Source organism: Canis lupus, chromosome 20 (assembly GCF_011100685.1).
Source record: "Canis lupus familiaris isolate Mischka breed German Shepherd chromosome 20, alternate assembly UU_Cfam_GSD_1.0, whole genome shotgun sequence".
Classification (NCBI taxonomy): domain Eukaryota; kingdom Metazoa; phylum Chordata; class Mammalia; order Carnivora; family Canidae; genus Canis; species Canis lupus.
The window spans coordinates 32,131,633-32,155,402 of NC_049241.1; the positions used below are offsets into that span (position 1 = coordinate 32,131,633).

Genomic DNA, 23,770 nt, shown 5'->3' on the forward strand with positions numbered 1-23,770 from the left:
AGGGAAGGACTTGCCTGGGAATCTGAGCACAGCTGAATTGTATAGCCTTGAGCCCATTACCTCCTTCCTAAAACAAATCCAACTGATAATGTCTCCTTTCTTTCCTATAAGGATATTTTGAGACAAAATTGGGTTGTATGTAACATTTTGGGCCTTTTGGAGATAGAATTAGATAAGGCACTTGCCTTTCCTGAGCTGTATAGTTTAGTTAGATGCCATCTTGTGCTAGAGTCCCCTTTCATGTGAAGACGTTCTTACAAACGTTCTTTTAAAAACTATATAATATTAAGTGATTTAGCCTTTCCAGTGATTTTGAAATGGTTTAAAAGATTACAAATCAAGAATGTATCAGGGGACTAAGTTAATTACCTGTCTCTGCCACCAGACCCTGAAGAAAGTCAGTTCTTTCTCTCGGCTCATTTTTGCCTGCCTCTTCCAACATGTTGTCAGAATACATTTTACTATTGTAGGAAATAAATTCATGAAAATTCAGAGTTCTGAGCAGACTTAGCATCTACAGTTCCTAGCCCATAATAGGGTCTCAGTATTTGTAGAGTAAATTAATGAATTTATGTTTTTCTTTTAAGTGTCTTTCATTAGAATATAAATTTTGTTCTTCTTGTGATATCTCTTTTGTCCCAGGAACTCTCAAAACATATTAAATACTCCTGAAATCTCCTATTAGAGATTGCATAGCCTCTGAGGGTGCCAGGCCACTGGAGCCATGAGTTTTAAAATTTTAAATGAGTTTCCACTAGCAACTTTCCAGAAAATCTCTACATCACATTATTAGATCACAAGCTTTCATAAACTCCAAATTATGATAATGATAGTCTTTATTTAAAACTTCATAAGAACACCAGGACTTTTTTTTAATTAATATTTTCTTAACTTTTTACATCCCTATGAGGCAGGAAAGAAGAGAAGGCAGCAGCTGTATCAAAGGGTCCTCCGAGAAAGTAAGTGTAAAGATTTGAGTATCTAAAATATTCTAGTGTGTCATGAAACAAAACCCTTATTTAAGAGAAGAATGTGGGGGTTGAGGAGGAAGAGAGAGAATCCCAAGCAGATTCCATGCCCAATGTGGAGCCCAATGCAGTGCTCAATCCCATGACCCTGAGATCATGACCTGACCCAAAATCAAGAGCCAGATGCTTAATTGAATGAGCCACCCAAGTGCCCCATGAAACAAACCTTTTTGAGGGGCACCTGAGTGGCTCAGTCCACCCCATGTTGAGCTCCCTGCTCAGCGGAGAGCCTGCTTCTCCATTTCCTCCCCGCTCGTGTTCTCTTGATATCTCTGTCACTATCTCTGTCTCTCTGTCTCTCTCTCATAAATAAATAAAATCTTAAAAAAAAGAAACAAACCTTTTTGAGCATAACCAATGTTTGCAGATGGATAAGAAAATTTCAAGGTTGTTTTTAAGTTATATGGCAGTCCTAGATGTAAATCAATACTCAGATGTGATGCTTGCTAACTTTAGTGATGTTGAAATTAACCTTTGCTGTCAAATTTGGTTTAGACCACAGAGAAAGAAAAGGCTTTAAAAATTCTATATGACAATTTCTTCCCTGTACATTGAAAGAATATTTATGTTACCCTCTAAATATTTGTAGTAATATTCTTGGGGGAAAAATGCCTGACAGACTACATGTATAGTAAAGTCCATATCAGCATAAGTGTTTATAATAGCTGTGAGGTCTTTCTGGCTTTCAAAACTTACATGTTCCCATTTTAAGATTAGATTTTATTTGATGGCTTTTATCAGCATTAGTCATTCTCAATCTTACTATAACTTGAATGTGTTTGGTCATAATGTTCACAGTGATGAAATTCATCAGTATTCTTATAAACTGGACTTTTATATGGAAAGTAATTTTTCTTTTTTAAAAAAAGAGAACCTTTTGAATTTTTGTTTCATCAACTACTGGTCAAGTACCAGACATGGGAAATACAGTGAGTATAATGCAGTCGTTGTGTTTGCCTTTGTAGAGCTTGTAGACTACCTATGAATGCCAAAAACCATTACATAACTCCAATTGTGATAAATACGAAAAATGAACACCTTCTGATTTATGAACACCTTCTGAGAGCACTTAGTGGAGGGGCCACCCAGTTTGTGATTGTCAAGAAAGGCTTCCCAGAGAGATGACATAATTTGGGACCTAAAAGGTCCCTAGGCATTAGCCAGCATGTGGGACACATGGGCCTAGAGGGCTAGCATTTGCTCAGGCACTAAGGCAGACATGACCTTGATGCTCTTCAGGACCTTACTGAGTGACAGTGTGGCTGATATGCCAGAAGCAAAAAGACTAGGTGAGTCAGGTGAGGCAGGCATTGTATAAGGGCACATTGGGGTCTGGGCCTCGGTCAGTGGAGAGCCACTGAAGGGGTGAAGGCTCTAGAGTAACATTTGTTGGTTGTCTATTAAGAACGATCAAGTGACCCTGTACTATGTCACTTTCTTCTGTTTTGATCAGGAATATGATTGGAGAAACTATCAGCCCAGCCAGATGAGTGAATCTGAGTTGCAAATGCTGGCAAGCCTGCGTCGGCAACAGAATGAAGAACTGGAGGACACAGGGGCTTCCCACGGCCTGAGTGCATCCCAGGTGGACAACTGTAACGTCAGCATCAGTACCAGCAGTGATGATACAACCACTTGGAACTCCTGCCTGCCACCTGTGAGTCCAAGACATTGGGTATTTGTTTATTGCCTTAATAAAGGTCAGACAAAGCCTTTCTAACAAAGCCCAGCCTTGCCTGGGAAAACTAGAGCCAGCATGAGAACACTCTCCATGAGAAATCTTGAGAGCCCATTCAGAAGTACTTGGTTGGCTCAGTTGGTAGAGCATGCGACTCTTAATCTTGAGGTTGTAACTCCAAGCTCCACATTGGGTGTAGAGGTTACTTAAAAGTAAACTAAAGAAATATTTTAAAAAAAGAAAAAAAAGAAAGAAATATTCAGGGCCCCATTGTGAAATAGTGTTTTAAATCTGAGGGCATTGTCTTTTCTTAAATTGTCTTTCTTACCTTCAAATAATGTATGTTAATTGTGGGATAATATATATATAAACATACAATGAAAGCAAAAAGGAATAATTTTACTTTCAATTCTGGGTGTCTGACAGCATCCATAGCTTCTAACTCAGGCCATGGCACATAGAGAAGGCTCAGTATTTGTTAAATGAATGAACAGAAAAGATGTTGTCTCCTCCCTGTGTCTGAGGGCCGTGGTAGGCACTGCAGATGCTTCAGCAGCTTATATTTTCCCCATATGTTTCTACAGTTAAAGCACTTTTATATATGGCCCATCCTCCTCACTATAGACCAGCAGAGGACCTGGATCAGGTCAAAGTCTTTCAGGTGAAGAAACTAAACTATCCTGGGCCCAAGCCATCACATCTGGTCAGTGGTAGAGCCCAGAGTAGAGCCCAGTGTTTTGATTCAGTCTGTTTTCTTCACTTCTGTCCTTGGGGATGTTATGGCTGAGTTGGAAAGACAAAGTGGAAACGTTGATAGAACAGTCCCATACAGCTTTAAAAATGTCATAAGGCAGTATGGTAGAATCAGTATTTTAATAGTGGTAATAAAAAAAGGGGGGAGGGGGAATCCCTGGGTGGCTCAACGGTTTAGCGCCTGCCTTTGGCCCAGGGCACGATCCTGGGGTCCTGGGATCGAGTCCCACGTCAGGCTCCCAGCATGGAGCCTGCTTCTCCCTCTGCCTGTGTCTCTGCCTCTCTCTCTCTCTCTCTCTCTCTCTCTCTCTATGTCTATCATAAATAAATAAATAAATCTTTAAAAAAAATAGTGGTAATTAGAGCTACCATTTCCTTAAGTACCTAGAGACTTTTTAAGACCTCCATAGGCCTTACTTATAGGAAATTTACTTATAATTTACTTATACTTACTTATAAGGCCCACATTCAACATCAAATCAAACATATTAAAATGCACTTTCATCCAACAGTAAATATCACTTTTTGCTATACAATTTGTGAAAGGAAATATGAAATTGAGTAACTATATTTATATAAAATTATGTAAAGGCTGAATTCAAATGTAGTTGACAGTGGATAACATATGTTTTAAGTATTTAATTAAATATTTACTAATTTTACAATTTTCTCTCCCAAGAATTTTTTTTTCCACGTCTCCAGAATCTTTGTAGATGTTAGAAATCTCAGAGGCTCTGGCACTAGGACTCCCATTGTCATCTAACTCAGGCCTTACTGCTGTCTTAGGTGGTAAGTGCTGTTTCTCCAGGTGAGAAAATGGAGACTCTTGAGTGTAGTGATTCAGACTTAGCTTGGCATGACTCCTGAGTCTGAACTTCTCACCACCGTGACAGGGTGACTTCTCAATGTGTGACTTAATTTGCCACATGTGTGCCCGCGATATCCAGTGGATGGTGTCATTTCTGCTCTGGAGAGTACATACATGTCTTTATGGAAGAATTCAGATTGGCTTTAAGGAGATGTAGGAGAAGAATGATGTTTTCATGAGTGTTTTTTATCCCTACTTTGCCACCCTCCAGGCTTCTCTTGCCTTACTTTTTCATTAAACTAAATGATCAAGTATGCACAAGGCCTCCAGCAAGCTTGGTGCCAAAGATTATCTACCCAACCAAAAAAATATCCTGTGCCAGAGTATTCTTGTAGCCAGATCTAAGAACATAAAGGTAAGTTGCAGATTTTTGCAAATGCAGTTTACAAGGGAATTGAAATATTGCCTTTCTTATAAAATATTCCTCAGCAGTCATTTAAACGGAAAGTAAGAAAGAGAACAGTGGCCTCCTGAACGAGCTCATTCTGTCATGAAGTAGCTTGGAGACCAACGTGACAAAGGGCAAACTAAGGAATGATTATTTATGGACTGAAAAGGCTGAGCTCTTGGTTGCCCTGGATACCGTGTTCTCATCACTGTCCTGTGCTGGCAAGGACTACAGTCCTCATGCACAACAACTACTCTGCTCTAAAAGTATATAGCCAAAAATAACACCACTGGTAATGAACTTGATAACCCTTCCATTTGAACAAATGAGAAATAGAAAACAGTCTATTTTTTAGACTGAGAAAATAATTGAAAAGCCCACCTTTGGTATTCATAAGATATGTTTATTATTGCATCAAATTCAGTCTATTTCAATACTGGAACTAGCACCAAATGGAAAATTGCATTTCTTAATGAACTCTGCATCTTGTTGCTCATATAGAGTTTAAATAGAGCAATTTACAAGAACCATTGTGGTCTTTCTGAGAGCTTATGCCTTTCTCTTTAGAAGTTGTGTAGGGAGAGTGAAAAAGAAGAAAGGAACGAACTTATAAATTTATCACAATGGTATCCTGCTTTTTGTGGATCTCAATGGCGCTGCCATCCACAGTGGCACACTCCCAGAAATATGGAAGACATCTCACTGCTCCCACACCTTCATTTCCAAATCCAAAGAAACCTCAGGATTTTAGCCCTCCCTACTTAACACCATAACCTTAGCACTTGATTTTTCATCTGCATTCCCTCAGTCTCCCAGTACCTCTGTACCTCCCATCTGAGCACCTGGTGGTGAGGATCATCTGCTCTGAGGTCAAATTGATATAGAAGAGAGGCCCACATCAAAGAAAGCAATTGTTCCTATCTGTTGGTTTCAGGAATACTTTCACAGAGAAAGAAAACTACAGTTAAGCCAGTGTTCCAGAATGAGTGCAAGCTCATCATGTGGAAAGAAAGGGAAAAGGAATTCCAAGTTCCGAAAAGGAACAGAATTAAATCCATGGAAGTGAGAGTAGAGTCTCTCCTTTCACAAGATAGCCTACTTGTTTCTCCATCACCTTGAACAGAACTTGAAATGAATCTTTGCTTGTCTTGCCATCATTACCCACCCCTAGCCAACATAGAACAAACGCCCCCATATCCAAGCTACACCGTGCAGCTTACCTGTCACTGCTATGCCCTGTACCCAGATCATGTCAATCGTGTCACTGCTCATCTTGCTCTTCCCTCTGCCTAGAAAGACCCTCCATCCCTCTTCTCTACCTGGAACATTCCCTTGTTTTTCCAAGACCCAACTCACATGTCACTGCTTCATGAAACCCTCTCTGACTCTCAACCACCCTGCGCAGAATTATTTCTTCCTTCTGTGGGTTCCCATTATCTTCAATCTCAACGTTAGCGTTTACCACATGAGGGAACCATGGTTAGCAATGTGCCCCAGGCCTGGTTATGAGCTCCTTGAAGGCAGTACCAATGCCTGGCATGAGGTCACTTTCAGTCACTGATTGTTAGTCATGGATTGAATGAATCAATCAGTAATATTGAAAAGATTCCTTTTTTTATTCTACGATAAGGTAGTTTTCATCAGAATTCCAAAATAGGGACGCCTGAATGGCTCAGCGGTTGGGTATCTGCCTTCAGCTCAGGGCGTGGTCCCGGAGCCTGCATCTCCCTCTGCCTATGTCTCTGCCTTCTCTCTGTGTCTCTCATGAATAAATGGGTAAAATCTTAAAAAAAAAAAAAAAAAAAAAAAATCCAAAATAAACATCAGCTTTGCTTTGCTTAAATAAACCCTGAATGATGCAGGTAATATTTTACATTCAAGATTTGATAAGTGGATATTAAATATACAGACAAAGGAAAATACAGACGGGGCTTGATGACCAGTGGTTTAAAAGGAGATTTAAGCAGGTCACGTTCAATTTAGTATCTTCACCGGAGGACTTCACACACGCTGCAGTCTGAAACCAGGAAGCCCGTGCAGAGTAAAATGAAGAGTCTTTAGCAAAATCTATTGTGTTTACTACAAGTTTTGATTCCTCAGCTTTCCTCAGCATCTGTACAGTTTAGAGTAATATGTACTGTTTAAAAGGTGTTTAGATATAATAAATTAGTCATTTAAAAGTGTAATTAAATGTAACCATATTTCTCATAGCAAATTGGCTTTTGTAGGCATCTCTTGCTAAATAAATCAAACCTACTGAGAAATCCATTGGCCTTTGACAGACAGATTTTTCAAAGTTTCTAACTTAGAACCAAATTCAATTAAAACAATACTTTACAACTTCTGTGGAAACCAGGCTACAAGTAATCAATTTTGGAGGGTTTCTGTTAGGAGTAGCCCTCATGAGATTTATTCAAAAACTCAGCTCCAGGCAGCCTTAGGAAGGGAGCTAGGAGATGCTTATAATGTATTCTTAAGTGAATTTTATTTTGGTAAGGGCTTTTGATTGACAATAGCATAAAACCATGTCGTGTGTGTGTGTGTGTGTGTGTGTGTGTGTGTGTGTGTTTTCTTTTTAAGGAAAAAATGTAGCTATTAATGGAAACAGCTTTTTGTGGTGCCCAAAAGAATATAGACTCTGCTTCAGCCTACCTGAACTCAAATCCCAGTTCAGCCATTTACCAGCACAATCGCCTATAAAATGGGAATAATAAAAGGCCTTCCTCATATTGACATGGTGAGAATTGAATGCGTGCAGGGAATGCATGTGCCCAGTGCCTAGCAGAGTAAACTCATAGCTGTTACCCGCTGCTTCCCCCAAAGTTATTCTCCTCAAAGGGCCACTTGAATGATCAGAAAAGATTTCTAGGATATTTCCCCTTTTTGTGACTACTGAGGGCTATAAGGATAGGTAGAGGTTCTGTTATGCTTGTTTTGATTTGAGCTTAACCATGAAAATTCAGACTTAACCTCTTAGAGCTTTACAAATAAGCCCTTTTGTTATTTTATTATTTCAATATTTCGTTATTTCTCTGTCCTGCCTTTACCTGTGATTTAAGAAAAGCATGCCTCATGTGCATGCTACCCTGTAAGCAGAATCCCTAAAACCATCATTCCTTCAAGTTAAGAATTCCCATAATCTAATATCAAGCACATAAGTCTCCTTAGCTTGTTTGAAAAAAAAAAATGCTCATTGCATGCATCCATCAACATGGCAATTGCAGAGCATAATATTTGGAGAAAAACGAGGCAAAAATGCACTTAATAAAATTACAAGCATATGGTGAGGTTCTCAGACAAGTTATTTATGGTCTTGATTAACCTTGCAACATTTTTGCCATTTTCATCGGTTTTAACATAACACCATGAAAATATTGTCTTTACCTTTTAACATGGCAGGATTATCTTATCTCCTGTTCTTTTATTTAGCCTTCACTTCTCTCCCTCACCCCAAAATTTCTAGCAGCTTGATCACGGAAAAAGCAAAGCTTCTTGTGCTCAGTAGCAAATTTTAGGAGTTCCGTTTTCCTGACACTAGTGCATAGCAACAGCGCCACCAAAAGGACAAGGTCCTCAGTTTCTAGAATCTGTTCCATTTCTTTGCTCATCAGCATATCAGTGTTTTACAGGATGATTACTGGCTGCTACATCTCCAATATATAATATATTGGCATTTCAGGTTCTTTATAGTTAATAGGTCTTAATTTGTTCTGATCTACAGATTCATTAACTTTGAAGCTCTCTTTGGGTGTAATGAATTTTCTTTTAATTCTCCTGAACCAGAAAGGTAACTAGTTGATTGTGCTAAGCTGCAGATAAATCAGATGAGCAGATGTTCTTACACCACTATAGACATGATATATGAAAACTGATATTAGAGTCAGTATAATACTGAAACATGTGAGTTGTTCTGTGTTTAGTGACTATGAAAGTCACCCCGTGAAATAAACCTTCCTCATTCTCAGAGTATTATCTATTACACCTTGTTTGTCCCAAATTTAGCAATGTGGCAAAACTTAATTTTAAATATATAGAGACATGTCAGAAGAATGAAATCAAATTAATTTAATTTATGGTAGGGAGGTCGTCATATAGATTTCAAATAAATATTTCAGACCACTTTTTTTTCTTACTCCCATAACCTGAACTGAGTTTGTCACCTGTGTTTTCAAGAACTTCAGTATTCACCACTATAGGTGAGACTCTGAGCTGGATTAAGCACTACAATCTAGTAGAGGGTAAACTGTAGTGAACTGGGTTCAAAGTCTGGTTCCACTGTTGTTGGCTGGCATGACCTTGGATTAACACCCATTGTCTGAATTTCCTCTTCTGTTAGGTGGAGTTGTTAATCCTATCTGATTCACAGAATTGCTGTGAGGAACAAATGAGATAATATCTACCAAGGATTTAACACAGAGTATGTGCTGATTAAATGTCAACTAGTACTATGATTATTGTCATAGTTATTTGATTATTGTCATATACCTACCTACAAAGTAGGTATTGGTTGCTCTTCTTCTATTGCTTCTTAAGGTATTCCCTGAATATGGCTGAATTCCAAAGTCAAAAACAATTTTTTTTTTTTTACCTGGTGCTTTCATTATATATTACCTACCTAGAAACAGTACAAATAGGTTTACTGCTACATATATCTCGAAACAGATCTGTTTCCATTTGTGAATGGGGACATCTGGCTTCAGACAGCCCATCAATTCCCCCACCCCAGCCCCACCCCACCATGTTCAGAGAGCTTTTAGAAACCATTAGGCACATTTCTCATTCATTCTGATTTGGGTCTAGGAAAACAGAAAGACCTCATCCAAGTGAAAGCTCTGTCTGCCCTTTCAAAGCATCAAAGCAAAGTTATGGGAACTGAAATACCTTGAAGGAGCTTTTTAGCACCATCATTCCCATAATCCCTTCCTGTCTCTGAGTCTGACTATGAAATTAGGAGACATATACAGAGAAAGGGAATTGGGGCCACCCAGTTTTGTACATACCCATTCCAAAAAAGACTTGCATCCTTCACTGACTGAGTCACTAGCAGCTAGGGCATGTAAGTCTATTTATACCACTTATGTGTGCAAGTCAGAATGCTCTGCCATGATACCCTGTTTTTAAATCAAAGTTGGTTATTGAATAAAATATTTGGGGGCAACAACTTGATAATTAGCTTTCAATACTAAAAATGAAATTAAGGAACCAGGTTCTTCAGACTGAGTTCCATTAACCTATGATTATTTTAATGGGATTTTTTTCTTTTACCTTTCTGTTCCCTCATGTTAACACTCTTTACTATTTTGAAACATTTCCACTGGTTATTTTTTTTTATTTTCTAACACTTAGAAACCACTATAAATGTGAATCTTTTGTTGACTGTGTTCTTTTTTACTCCTTGCATCACCAGATCTGTTTTATATAGACATGAGCAAATGCGGAAAGGGTCAGTCTGTGTAGTCTGAGAGCTGAGTCACAAACAAGACAGGATTCTGTAACTATTTCTATTCTGCAGAGGATGGAGTAAGTCATTTGGAATAAGGGGGTTGGAGACAGGTGTAAATAGAATTAATGATGTAAAATTAAGAAAATGGAAATTTCCTGAATGCCAGAACTGTGATGTGTAGAGCTATGGAAATGCCTCTGGAAGTGTATCGGCAGAGGCCCATTCACTGGAGGCCCGAGTATAGCTGAACTACTGGACGAATACCAATGAACATATTATCGGGAGTATTTCTGCACCAGTGTGAGATGCTCTAGAGAACCCGTTAGACCCTTTGCTTGCTAATTCCTTTCTTGCTGTGAAATAATAAAGCCTAAATCATAAAACCAAATTTCACTTGCAAATTGCTGGAAGTCTTATTTCTCCAGTGAGATCAAATATGTCTTATGACATGTTTTTCCTTCCTCTGTTCTCCCAGCTGTTGTTTCTTATTACTGAAATGGTGATGCATTGATATCGGTTCAATTACCAAAGTATCTGAGTACATTTAAATTCATGGTGCATCACAGAGAGTCAGGCTAAGTGACTGTGATTATCAGACAGTGTGTTTGATTTAAATTAAAGGAACACTTCCAAGAGATTATTTATAGAGGAAGACAGTTTACTCTAAAGAATTCTCATGACCCACATCTTTAATATTTTAGGGCCTGTGAAAATAAGGAGTATGTGGAAAATAAGGAATATGTGCTCTATGTGTACAGGTACCATTGCTATACTGTTTTCCTCTGTTAGAGTCAGCACTATAAGACCACATTATAGGTTAGGAAAAGCTTAACACAAACCCTTTTGGGTAAGGAAGTAATGGAAATCCTTTAAATGCAATTCAAGAATGTATTCCAAATTCCACCTTGTAATAAAATGAGAATGTTAAAAATGATTTTCATATTAGAATTCCATGGTTGTTAACCACATAAGAAAAATACTGCATGCTGATGTTCAAAAAGAGAATTTGTATCAGATATAATGGAATTTTCTCTCTTTATAGAACAAAGAAAAACAAATTCCTTTGGAGACAACAGTTGAAAGCTTTTTTGGGGATGTAGTTGTTTAGCGATGTTTTGAAATAGTAACATTTAAACATTTCTCGCAGAGGAAAAAGTTGAGATTTCACATTTTTGTTAGGTACTGGCACCATTTTTTTCAGTTCACTTCATAATGCTTGGAGCTTTATTATACACTTGGGGAAATGACCACTTTGACCTAAGATTTACACGTGTAATTCCATTAGCGAAAATGCAAGTTATCCTTGCAGACTTACTAACGTTAAGACATAAATATATAATCCTTATCTCTGGATCTCTGAGTTATTGTTGATACCTGCTGTGCAGCATTAGATCCATGAGATATTTTTTATTTTACTGTAGCTGGAAATATCAATGAATGTTAACAGTGTAAAAACTCCACAAGGAGGAAGAGTCCACACATGAACTTTAATTGCACCATAGATGCTATCTCATGCAGTGACCAGCCATTAAAATAACCTGCTCTTTCTCAGGTGTGCCACCTTGTTCTTTGCTGGATCTCCCAAACAGCCTTTGGGTCTTCAGTAAAATAAACAGCCCCTTCTTGCAGATCATTTCTCAAGAAAAATGACAGCAATGAGAGTCTTAGGACAGTGTATGAAAAGAACATTATCCTGATTAGTACCTCACAAACATTTTGTCTTTTACAGCCTGTCAACCAGGGTCGCCACTATCAGAAAGAAATGAATCCACCTTCTCCTTCTAACCCCCGGTAAGAATCATTAATAAGCTAAGTGTCTTTTTTATTATTATTATTTAAAAGACTGTGCATTTTTCTTCATGTCACAAAATTGTTTTCCAAAACTTCCAAAGAGCTTCCAAAGTTCTTTTCCTTAGAAGGTTTAATTCAGGCTATTTTTCTTATTTAGACTACTATGATGTGGTTAACAGTCTACCTAGGTTTATATGATACCTTTGCCTTTTCCTAGCTGTAGGACTTTGAACAAACCATTTAACTCAGGGTCATGCAGGCATAATGCTCTTTTGGGATAATCATATGAATGAATACATGAAAAACTCATAGCACAGTTTCTGGCACATGGCAAGCTTTCTTTAAGTGTTAATTTATTTCATATTCTATTTGCATAGATATTTTAATCAATATGTGATGTTTAGTACATTTCAGCATGAATTGTTTAGTATTATCGGATCCCTTTAAACTTATCATGATAGCTTATATTAGTTCAAAAGCCATTCTCTTTTTTCCAAAATTTCAAAAGCTGATCTCAAAATTATTTCATTATTTCAAAAATGTCACTAGCATTATGAATCATTTGTCAATATAGAAAAATCTTATCATTTTAACCTCACTAATAAAGACAAGGAAATTGGAGTTTGTGTCTTGAAACATATGTCATATTATATGGTTTTCTAAAAAATAAATTCATTTATCAGCACAAATCAATATATTTTATTAACTATTTATTAAATGCTAGGAATTTATTAAAAATCAGTCCACCTTGAGCTCTATCTGCAGGATCTCAGTTATTAGAGTGCTTCTCATTGTCCAGCTTTCTCACCTATACTGTGAATTATCCCATAAAATGGACAAGAATACCAGTGATAGTATTGTATCATACCAGTGTAGCTCTGACTCTAGCATGTCACTTCCTTTTTTTTTTTTTTTAAGATTTTATTTATTTGAGAGAGACAGAGCACGAGCAAGGGGAGGGGCAGAGAGAGAGAGAGAGAAACAGACTCCCCACTGAGCTTGACCCCAGGACCTGAGCCACCCAGGCACCCCTAGAGTGTGATATTTGTGACAGTATCTGAATTAAGACTCATTGGTTGAATATATAAAAAACAACTTAGCTGGTCTTAAAAGAGAAACAGAGAGACAGGAAGGATTTGTTAAATAAGAATATAGGGCTGATCAGAAAAGATGAATACTTATCATTTACATCAACATGGATGGAATGGAAGAGTATTATGCTGAGCAAAATAAGTCCGAGAAAGAGTTACCATATGGTTTCAGTCATACATGGAATATAGGAAACAGCGCAGAGGATCAGAGGGAAAGGGGGGGGGGGAACTGAATAAGAAGTCAGAGAGGGAGACAAACCATGAGAGACTCTTAACTCTAGGAAACAAACTGAAAGTCACCAGAGGGGAGGTGGGTTGAGGGATAGAGTAATTGGGTGATGAGATTAAGGAGGGCATGTGATTTGATGAGCACTGGATCTTATGCCCAACTGATGAATTTTTGAACCCAAATTTTTAAAAAAATTTAAAAATGTAAAAATTAAATATTAAAAATTTTAAAAATTAAAAAAAAAAAAAGAATACAGGGCTGTTCCCTGAAACCCAAGGGCATCCAGGCATATCCTCAGTCCATCTCTACTTGCTTCTTCCTGTCTGTTCATTCTTCTCTCTAAGCACCAGCTTTCTATTTCCAGTCACATATGGCTGTCTGACAGCTCTTGAGTTTATGTATTATAGTTCAAAGTACATGCCGAACTTGACAGGTTATGTCTGAATTCCAGTTCCTACTTTCCAGGAGAGAGAATGTGATTGGCCTAGGTTGGGCCGAGTATCCACTTTCGGTCCACTCAGCAATGAACAGCCAACAGAGCCATGTAAAACTAACATGACTGCCCAGGAAACCACCTACATGGTTTACAGGACTTTTAAGGGGGCCCAGAATGTTATGACATAGGTAGAGTATATGTTCTTTATTAATCACTTATTATCACTTTATTAATCAGAAGTAATCACTTCTTAGTATTCCTGGTCTATACACACGATCTGGTCATTATCTAGTAGGGGGAACTGCCACTATCATAAAAAAAAAAAATGAGTTCAAATTGAGTTTGTAATTTCAGAGTACATAAAAAGGTGTTTCAACATTCTTAAAATCAATTGTCTCTTGACATGTAAATACATCTCTTAGAATCTTTCAGCTCATAAACTCTTTTTATCATGTATGAGTAAACTTTTAAGGTAACTGAAAATCCAACTTTGGTCCAAATTATAACAAAATCAGTATTTATAATCTGAAACAAATGAATGTGATAGTTAAGATATATTATATAGTTAAGATATGTTAGCCACCCAATTACTGTCAAATGAGCCTTTTGTTTCAATAAAAGGAGAAAGAGGACCTAATTCTCATCCTAATTCTGCTAGTAACCCAGTATCTGATCTCAGACATCACCAATAATATGAACACCCTCATGTGTAAAGGAAAGGATTTGAGTCACATGCTCTCTCAGGTGACCTCTAGCTTCATGATTCTGTGATTTTATTGAGACTCATTATGGACTTTACATATGAAACCCAATTCCACCATCAGAAGGAGTATTGTCCTACATAGAAAACAAATCTCATAATGTTGGATTAATTAATTAATGTTCAGATGTAGTACTGTGTAACTTTAACTATCTCTTTTAATATTTGATTCCCAAAGATAGAATATGAGAAAATTCACCAGACAAGTAGACATCATATTTTATTTAGCCAATTAAATGTTCATTCATTTAGGGAAAATTAATTTACATTTTTACATAATAAAGTAAAAAGCCAATTTTCAAAGCAAAAATTAAAATGCTGTCAATCCCTTTTGCCAGCAGATTATCCACACAGTTTCTTAGAAAATTATTATTTAGCTGTTCAGAAAACTTGTGGATTATGTGGTTTGGCTCTTGGCTCCATAAATCCAGCAGCTTGAAAGAATTGGCAGAAAGACATTATTGGGCCATAAATAAAGACAATGATAAAATTATTAGGTCAGCAAAGATCATCATATAAAAATGGGATAAATTGAATCATATAATACATGTCAGTTAACCTAAAATTGAAAACTGTGATTCTTTTAAAATTTGTATTTTTTATATTTCTTACAACTATCTCACATCTAGACTCTAAAACACAGTACACTAAAATTTAAATTTAAAAGATACTGCTAATGAATATGAAAAAAACTATATAAGAGATGAAACGACAAGTAAGTCTACCCCTTGGATAAACAAGCATCTAACCTGAATTCTGGATTGAAAGTTCTGCGTGTGGGGGCTCTGAACAACACATGAGAGGCAGGTAGTCTCTTGGTTTCCTGAATTAAGTGTAATTGTGATCAGAGTAATCTGCATTGAGGTTGAGGACATGATGGGGTTGAGGACATGTGCGGATGCAGATCCATCGAGAGAACATGCTGGTGCCCTGTGGGAGCAGAAGTGGCCACGTTAGCTTCAGTGAAATATCTACAACTACTCCAGAGAACTAAGAACCTAAGATTTGTACCCACACTCATAGTCCTACCCATACTCATGCCCACACACATATATGTTTGGAGAGTCAGTTCTCAATTAACTTAATTAATGTCACAGAGCAACCACTATCCCCACAGTCTTCTGTTTACATTTTGCTCTGGAAAGATTTTTATCTCTGCAACATAATTACCTTCTTAGTTATATGTGTTTATGATTAAAGTTAAAGATAACATGCAATTCACAAAGCAGGCAAATTTGGATTTTGAAGAGTTGACTCCAGGATGCCAATAGCTAAAACACTGCATATATTCATAGATTATTTTCCTCAGAGTAAAAGCATCCACTTGCACTTATAGGGCAATGCTTGACATTGGATGGAGATGGGATACATGGTAATCATATCCCCTGGTGTCTAGATTTGCCACAAAGCCATTTCCCTTCGCATCGTTAGGCATGAGTCTGATATTTCTTATTATTTTTGTGGAACATGCTGACTGATATTTCGGCAGCATCTCACATTCTGGGGCCCTTGCCTCCAGTGTCCACCCATGCTGCCTCTTGGGGCACTGACAGCCTCTATGACAAGGTGCAGAAATGGCTAACATAATCTAATACAATTTAGAGGCGTGTTGGGTAGGAGGAAACAATTTCACAGTTCATTCATGTTGAGAAATGTTTCCTAGCATGTAAACGTACATGCTGCCAAATAGAGCAAAATGGATGCTGTTTGCAGCCGTAAGTCATTTATTTGAAAATGCCATCTATTGGTTTGTGGGGTTTAGAGCTGTCCCTTAGGCACCTCCATTTATGTGTTTATGGAGATTCTTCAGAACAGCTCAAGATATTTTTATTCAGAAATGGGTTTTATAAAATAAGCTGTGATTACATTCTGGTTGTCTGTTCATATGGATGAAGTCGATAACCAGTCTTTCATTTCAAATGATGATTATACTTGCTATTTTTACAACTCATTGGAAAATTAGGGGAAGAGGGAAGGCAGTCCAAGGCTCCGTCAGGTTCTAAATGTTTATGGAAATAAACAGTGGAGAAAATAATTCCCAAATGCCCAAACAGTAATGAATGGCATGGTTTTCTGAAGTGTTTGTTTTATGATTTATCACTTATCTGTAGATTTTTCAAATGTCACCGCCGATTGCATGAAGGCTTGCATCCTTTGCAGCTTTGCCACATGTTTGTGTGATATAAACATACTTATAACTATAATTAGATGATAAAGCCCTGCAGACTTTGACAAGTGATTAATAACCACTGACCTCGGTTCACGCTGGCTCAGCCAGCCTGACTGAGGCAACTGGCCTGTCATCGTAACCTACAAGTTCTGCTCTGGACTGATCACTGTGGCTTCATTTTTCTTTTCTCCCCAGTTGTCAAGACTCAGCCTGATGGGCTTCTCTTTTGCTTAAGCTTTTTTTCCCACCAACGCAAAAGAGAGAAAAATGTATAAATAAAATTAAATACAGAACTTGGATGTCATGTTTCTCCTCAAATGATTAAATTTGGATCATTTTTAAACAAGTCAGATTTTTAACAAATAATCCTCCTTCAGACCAAAGCACAACAAAAGATTTCCTGATTAGCTATGCAAACAGTTTCTCTAAACGTTGTGTTATTGTTGTTTTCGATTATCTATATTTTTGTATTACATCTTAATGATCTGTTCATAAAACCAAAGATGCCAGTTTTTACTTTCATCATGTCTCTCATTAGCTTAAAAAAATCTGTCCATATTGCTGCCTCTCATTTCATACTCCCATTCCCAGAAATTCACACCTGCTCATCTGAGGGCTGTGATTCTCCATACTCAGAGCCTCCAGTCGGGTTCATGCTCTTCGACCGCCATTGCTGTTCTCGAGCTCTGAGTTCCCTGGCAGGCAGGATGGCATCATGTTTTCTCTCCTCCAGTGATGTTCAGCTGGCCTGGCATGGGTAGGAGCTCCATCAGAATTTGAACTGAGAGAGGGAAAGTAGAAGTATGCCCATATAACACTGAGAAATTAAAGTCTTCATCCTGAATGTTAAGCAGTTAAATGTCAATTTTTTTCCCTACATCTTTGCAAAAGTTACCATTCCTTTCCTGAAAATAGGATAACAATGGTATTGCTTTATTCATAAGCAGGATAACACTGTGTTTTTATGAGAGCCTCTTATTTATAGAGTTTAAATCTTATATCCATGCATGTTCCACTCCCTGCCAACCAGAGATCCCTGGACACTGATAACCATTAGAATGGCCCTAATCTTTAATACATAATATAATATATGTATTATTTATACAAGCTATTGAATAATAGCTTCCAATACCTTCAATACTCTATGACCCTGAAAATCATATGTCCAGTCCTGACTCTCCCCTGAATTCCAGACTCCTCTATCCAAGCTGCCAACTTGACAGATACCCAAGCATTCAAAGCAACTTGGTTTTCTTTCCCTATACACATTTGTTTATCTTTCAGTCTTCTCCATCTCAGAAAATGCCACCATCACCCCCCTTTTACTCAAGGCAGAAACCAAGAGTGCTCCCGCTTCCTCACTGGGACCCATGCCATGTCCTTCCTCCACAAGTTGTGCTGGTGCTCCCTCCAATCAAAGCATACGCCCTCCAACCCATCCAGCCACTCTTTCCACTGCTGCAATCCCAGCTCACATTGCCATCATCCCTTATCTGGACTAATGCCATAGCTTCCCACTTGCTTTCTCTGCACCTTTGACCACCACAGTCTGTTCTGCACTCAGGAACCTAGAGTAATGTTATTAGACCTAAACTAGAGCCAAGCATGGCCCAATGGAAAACCTCTCAAAGGTTACCCACTGTTCTAGGATCAAATAGTGCTCCTTATCCTGAATGCCCACCACCCAGATGGTGTTTTATACTGCTGTGCACCCTGCTCACTGAATATCAAACACCAAGGTCATGTCCCTTTTTCCTGGACACTCTGGGCTTGGTTCCACTAGAAGAGAGGGCCCTCTGCTGGGAGTCCCCTCACCCTAGAAAAGACTCTAGATATCAGCTTCCTCCTTTCATTCAGGGCTCCACCTATATGTCATCACCTCAGAGAGGCCCTTCCTTAGCATCCAACCTAAAATAGCTCCTGTCAGCCTCATTACGTGATCTATTTTGTTTTTACTACAGTACTCCTCACTACCTGATATCTTCTTGCTTGTTTGCCTAATGTCACACACACGCCTCCAAAATACACTAGAAATGTAAACTGCCTGACCCTAGGGACTTTATCTCTCTTGCTCACTATATCCCTGGCTCCTCAAACAGCACCAAGCACAAAAGAGACACTCAGGAAATATGTGTTGAACTCATTGACCCTCACTCACAAAAATCAATTTTCCCTATCTCCCTATACCAGCTACCTCACCATAGATTTAACTGCTAGCAGGAACCCAGAAGCACCTGCCTACTTTTCTCCTTTGAGGGTGTCTGGAACCTGGCCCAGGTTCTATACTGGCCCAGGTTCTATTACTATATGTAGTAAATAAAATCTCTCTCGTGACGTTGTTTTAAATGATCCCTTAGAAGATAGCCGCAATCTAAAGTCTCCGGCAAAGTATCATTTTAAACCTTTCAAAAGAGACAGGTTTTCTGAAATTGAACTTCTGTGTTTTTATTGTTTCTTAGTGGAAACTGCTTATCTGTACTTGCCTATGCATGCTGATTTAGAGGACTCAGGTGCCACTTGCTAGAAATCTGCTTGAGTTGCCACTGTGGCAGAGGGGTAACTAACCCTCAGGCTAACAGAATCTGGACAGGTAAATGGAAAAGAGGCAAAAAAAGGCATAGAGAGAGGGAGAGACAGAGAGAGGATCTGAGCTTGTGGTACCAGTGTCCTTTAAATTCAAGTGACTCCCTGTTCCTCCTGTTCCCGAAGAGGTCCTTAGTCCTTAGCCCAAGCTTTACAACAGATTTTAAGAACACTTGATACAAAGAGACCCAGCTGGGCCCCTTCCCTCCTAGGTCTACAAGCAAAGTCCAGGCTTAGAGTGGGCTTCTCTAGTTTCTTTAGCCCTGTGTTAGAGAAAACTCAAGCTAAAGGCAGCCAAACCCCTCAGTAATCATCCTGCTTCTTTTCTCTGACCGCTCTGAACCTAGGACCATGTCTAGGGATGACTTCGAGGGTATCCTTCCCGTCGGGTTCCAGCAGTTCACCAGCAGAGGTGGGCAACTGGTGGTCTGCTGCCCCATTACTTTTCCTTCCTCCTCTGCTCTTGGTAGTTGGCTGGCTGACCCACTTTGGGTTCTGGTTCTGACCATTTATCTACCAGAGCCAGTTAGCTCAGATTGCACACCTGTTTCAGTCACCCTGTCCCAGGGCCTAACTGGCCGGCACCCCTGCACACCTGAACAATACTTCTTTTTCTTCATTTGCTCGGCTTGTCCATACTGGCCCTGCCAGTCTGGGCATCGGCTGGCCCCACTCTTCAGTTTCTCAGTTGAGATGTCCTCCTGCTCTCTGACTAGATATCTCTTGGGCCCCTGGGACTCAGCATTTCAACCTGAGCCTCCTGTTTTTGTCAGTTGTACTCCACAAGAGAATCTGAAGCTGTCAGGGCGGGGGAAATACTCACCAATATTTTAGTTGTCATATTTTCCAAAATTGCAGACTCAAGAAACTCATTTCCATAAGAATTATAGAACAGATTGCACCCTCTTTCCCCCCTACACACACACCCCAAAGCTGCTGTGTCTGAAACGATGGATCCCTGAAAACTCTTAGCATTTCTAACTAGCAGAATGAAGAACTCCCGAGATTGAGATTACCCAGGCTTCCCTAGCCCCTGTTAGTCATCCACATGATGAACTCAGATTACCTTTGGCCCAGGGTCCAATGTAAAGAAGGTAATTACCAAAGCAATTATTTACCTTCCTAACATGTTACCGTTTCAGCTTTTAATTAAAAGATTCAGCTTTTCCTTCTAGAGTAATGAGCACCTTTAAAAAGTCGAAGTACTAATTCGAGTTTATAACATTCACCTCTATTCTGAGGGGGAAGGGAGGGTTTTGTAGGTTGAGGTCCAGGATAATGAACCTAAGGAATGGAAGACCGTAATTATGGTTAAATGGCCAGAGCCAGTCACATGCATAGACACACTGCCTCATCATTCATTTTGTAACCCAACGCAGAAGAGCTTCCCTTGTTATTTAAACAAGGAACCACTCCTGCATGAAATGATTGAAAGTCTGTGCAGCTCAGGCCTCCAGCAACGCTCCCTGAGTATTCTTGAAGCACCTAGTACATGCCGAGTGCTTTGGATAGGTGACTTCCCCGGGCCTTCTATGAGCTCCAGGCCCGCTGGCACCTCACAGTCCGCCCTAGGCAGGGTGTGAATGTTTTAGGGAAGGTGCTGAGTGGCGTGGGAGGAAGTCCCTAGCCTGTCACAGAGAAATCGCAGCCCTTCCAAACCTGTGCCCACTCAAAAACGCTGTTTTTGTTGGCAATTGGTTGTTTCTTCCCAGGAATTATTTTGTTTCACTTGTTAATGAAAAACATTACATTTGGAAATAGATTAATGTTAAAATGCATACTTCTTCACTCTGACAATATATTATGTTTACCTGAGTTTACAAGCTTCATATTTTGCTGTTCATTACCATATAAAAACTCACTCAGTATGATAAATACCACACAAGTCAAACGTCCACCCCATTGAAAATGACTTAAAGGAGAAAAGGCAAACAACTTTTAGTTGATTTGATTGAATTAACACTAACATTATTGTTCTATTGACTCTTTCTTGTCCATTGATTTTTAAAAGCCTTTAGCTCCCTTGCCATCCATTAAGACAAATCAGATGCAATTTGGTGCCTGGGACAAGACAGTGCTGTTGGGTGTTGGGTGTACGCATAGAAAAAAAAAAAAATTGCTTATGTGCTGAAACTGGGGTGATTAGAAAGACAGTGCATGTTTTGCTGTAAACAACTTCCCTGCTTTTGACTTTTGAGGTTCACAATAAGGACCTTTGTTTTAGTATGTGAACACCTGGATCAGTAACAAGTGAAGCCCAATGGTGATTTGTAGAAGACGTATTTTATCTCTTATTTAAAGTGAAAAGAAACTAGCTAGAAGATCCATGTTCTCCTGTCTTTCAGGACTTCATTCTCTTCATTTGCAGAATCTATAGACTAATAAGCAACTGAACCAAAGCAAGAAACAAGATCAGAGAATATATTCTGTTGAATTAACAGTGGACAAATTTTAGGGGATCCCTGGGTGGCTCAGCGGTTTAGCACCTGCCTTTGGCCCAGGGCGCAATCCTAGAGTCCCGAGATCAAGTCCCACATTGGGCTCCCCGCGTGGAGCCTGCTTCTCCCTCCTCCTGTGTCTCTGCCTCTCTCTCTCTCACTCTCTCTCTCTCTCATAAATCAATCAATCAATCTTAAAAAAAAAAGTTTAAAAAAAAAAAACAGTGGACAAATTTTAAACCACAGAACCATTTGTATTATCAAAGTAACAATGAGGAAAAAAAAAAAGTAACAATGAGCAAGAAACCTGAGATCTGGCCTGGCCTAATGGTCAACGAACATCATGATAAAAGTGAAGATCTCAGCTTAAATAAAATCACAATGTAGCTTTCAATCCAATGGTGGTATTTATGATAATTAAGCCCTGTCTTTTGCGGGAAGCAATTCATCCCTAAACTACTGGATAGATTTTTTTTTTTTAATGATCTTTTTTTCTTTACACCTAGGGGTAGGGGTGAAGGGTGAGAATCTATTTGTTGACCACCAGCATTGGAAGAAAATTCTACTATGGTCAGTGTTTTGATGTGGTGAAGGGCGCACTTCCTTTGTGTTTACCATTTGCCCTCTTCCGATCTCTTTATTTTTTTAAAAAGATTTTATTTATTTATTTATTCATGAGAGACACAAAGAGAGAGGCAGAGACATAGGCAGAGAGAGAAGTAGGCTCCCTTCAGGGACCCGATCCCAGGACCCCAGGATCATGAGCTGAGCCAAAGGCAGACTTTCAACTACTGAGCTACCCAGGTGCACCCACACACACACACACACACACACACACACACCCCGACCTCTTTAACACTTTATTGAAACCTGAAACTGCTTTCATTTCTAAACTTTACTAATTCACATTAAAAGTAAGGAAAAGTTTTAGTTTTAACTGCTGGAATAATGGAAGAAATGGGAAACAAACACGAACAACCACCCATGTAACATTCTCTAAATTTGCTTGTGATTTTCTAAATTTCAGTGCTAGCAAAAAAGCAAGTTGCAGCAAGGCATACAGTAAATGAAGATATTATGTATTAGAGAAGGAATGAATCTGTCACTTTGACGGATTGTGAGGCGAAGAGCAGATTAACAGATTACTCATAGTCAGAAGGCAGCTCAGTGTGAAAAATGTGCAGGAAATGATAAGTGCGGGTTTGTGCTGATTTAATGATATTTTTAAACTACAATAACACTCTGGTAGTATAATATAATAAAGCACTTTGCTTGCATTTTTAAATCATCAACATATTTCCAGTTTGACCTTAAAAACATTTTGGACCATTCTCTATTAAAACATGTAGCTTTCAAATTAGAAAAAGGTACCATCTGAAATATCACAGTGATGACCTTACAGGAAATTGCCTTTTAAAGCCAGTTCTTTCCTAAACTAGAATTTGTAATACAAATTTTAATTATGTTTTAAGTATACAAACACCACACGTACTTTCTCTTTGGGCATTTAGATCACTCACAACAAGAAATTGTTATCTCCTTAAGAACTATTTCCAATGAAATGCTTCATAGACGTTTCTGATTTGTCTTCATATTTTCTTTGCAAGTTTTTAGTTTTGTAGTTGAGATCATGGACGGCTTATGAATAAAACTACCGTATTTTCCCACAGATGGAGGATAAAAACCATTCCAATTTTAATTGAGTACTCTGAGTCACAGCAAAAAATAAGATGAATTACTTGTTTTATTTTATATTATTACAAATACTTACCAGAAGGCAAACTTTTTTAAGAGGTTTGCATTTTTATATAAATAAAATTGGAATTTGAAGAGCACACTTTTAGTTAATTTGACAATGATGGACTGGCATTGCCAAGAATTTTCAGAATAAAATTTCTATAATGCATTTAAATGATTTTTATTCTAACATTTTAATATTCAAAACCTAATATAAGGCTTGAGTTATTTCATATCTTCTCTCAGTTTACCAATGATGGCTTGACACAGTTAGGTACAATGAAACTCATAAGATTGTAAAATCTTACATTTTCTGTCTAAACACTTGTATCTAACCCAAGTACAAATTACTAATATGGCATGCCAAGGACTTGAAT

General features: G+C 38.4%; 1 protein-coding gene and 2 long non-coding RNA genes across 20 annotated transcripts in view; 2 read left to right on the forward strand and 1 right to left on the reverse strand.

Annotated features, from left to right (window-relative positions):
- The window catches only part of CFAP20DC (CFAP20 domain containing), a 243,572-nt gene that overhangs the window by 176,683 nt on the left and 43,119 nt on the right, over positions 1 to 23,770 (forward strand). For 16 of the 18 annotated variants that reach the window (XR_005374855.1, XR_005374854.1, XM_038565983.1 and 13 more), the window contains 3 exons: positions 915 to 959; positions 2,482 to 2,685; positions 11,888 to 11,949. Coding sequence is in view for 16 of the 18 variants with exons in the window: in XM_038565983.1 (XP_038421911.1) it covers positions 915 to 959; positions 2,482 to 2,685; positions 11,888 to 11,949 (311 nt within the window). In the remaining 2 variants the exon portion in view is untranslated. The remainder of the gene's footprint in view (positions 1 to 914; positions 960 to 2,481; positions 2,686 to 11,887; positions 11,950 to 23,770) is intronic. The other 2 variants (XM_038565985.1, XM_038565993.1) reach the window with 1 other exon arrangement.
- Positions 4,084 to 5,710, reverse strand: LOC111091301. The gene is made up of 2 exons (XR_005374856.1): positions 5,558 to 5,710; positions 4,084 to 4,468 (listed from the first exon to the last, which is right to left on the reverse strand). It is a non-coding gene; the product is annotated as an uncharacterized LOC111091301 (long non-coding RNA).
- LOC119877319 lies at positions 4,084 to 10,912 on the forward strand. Its single transcript, XR_005374857.1, has 5 exons — positions 4,084 to 4,682; positions 7,296 to 7,452; positions 9,052 to 9,132; positions 10,123 to 10,235; positions 10,860 to 10,912. It is a non-coding gene; the product is annotated as an uncharacterized LOC119877319 (long non-coding RNA).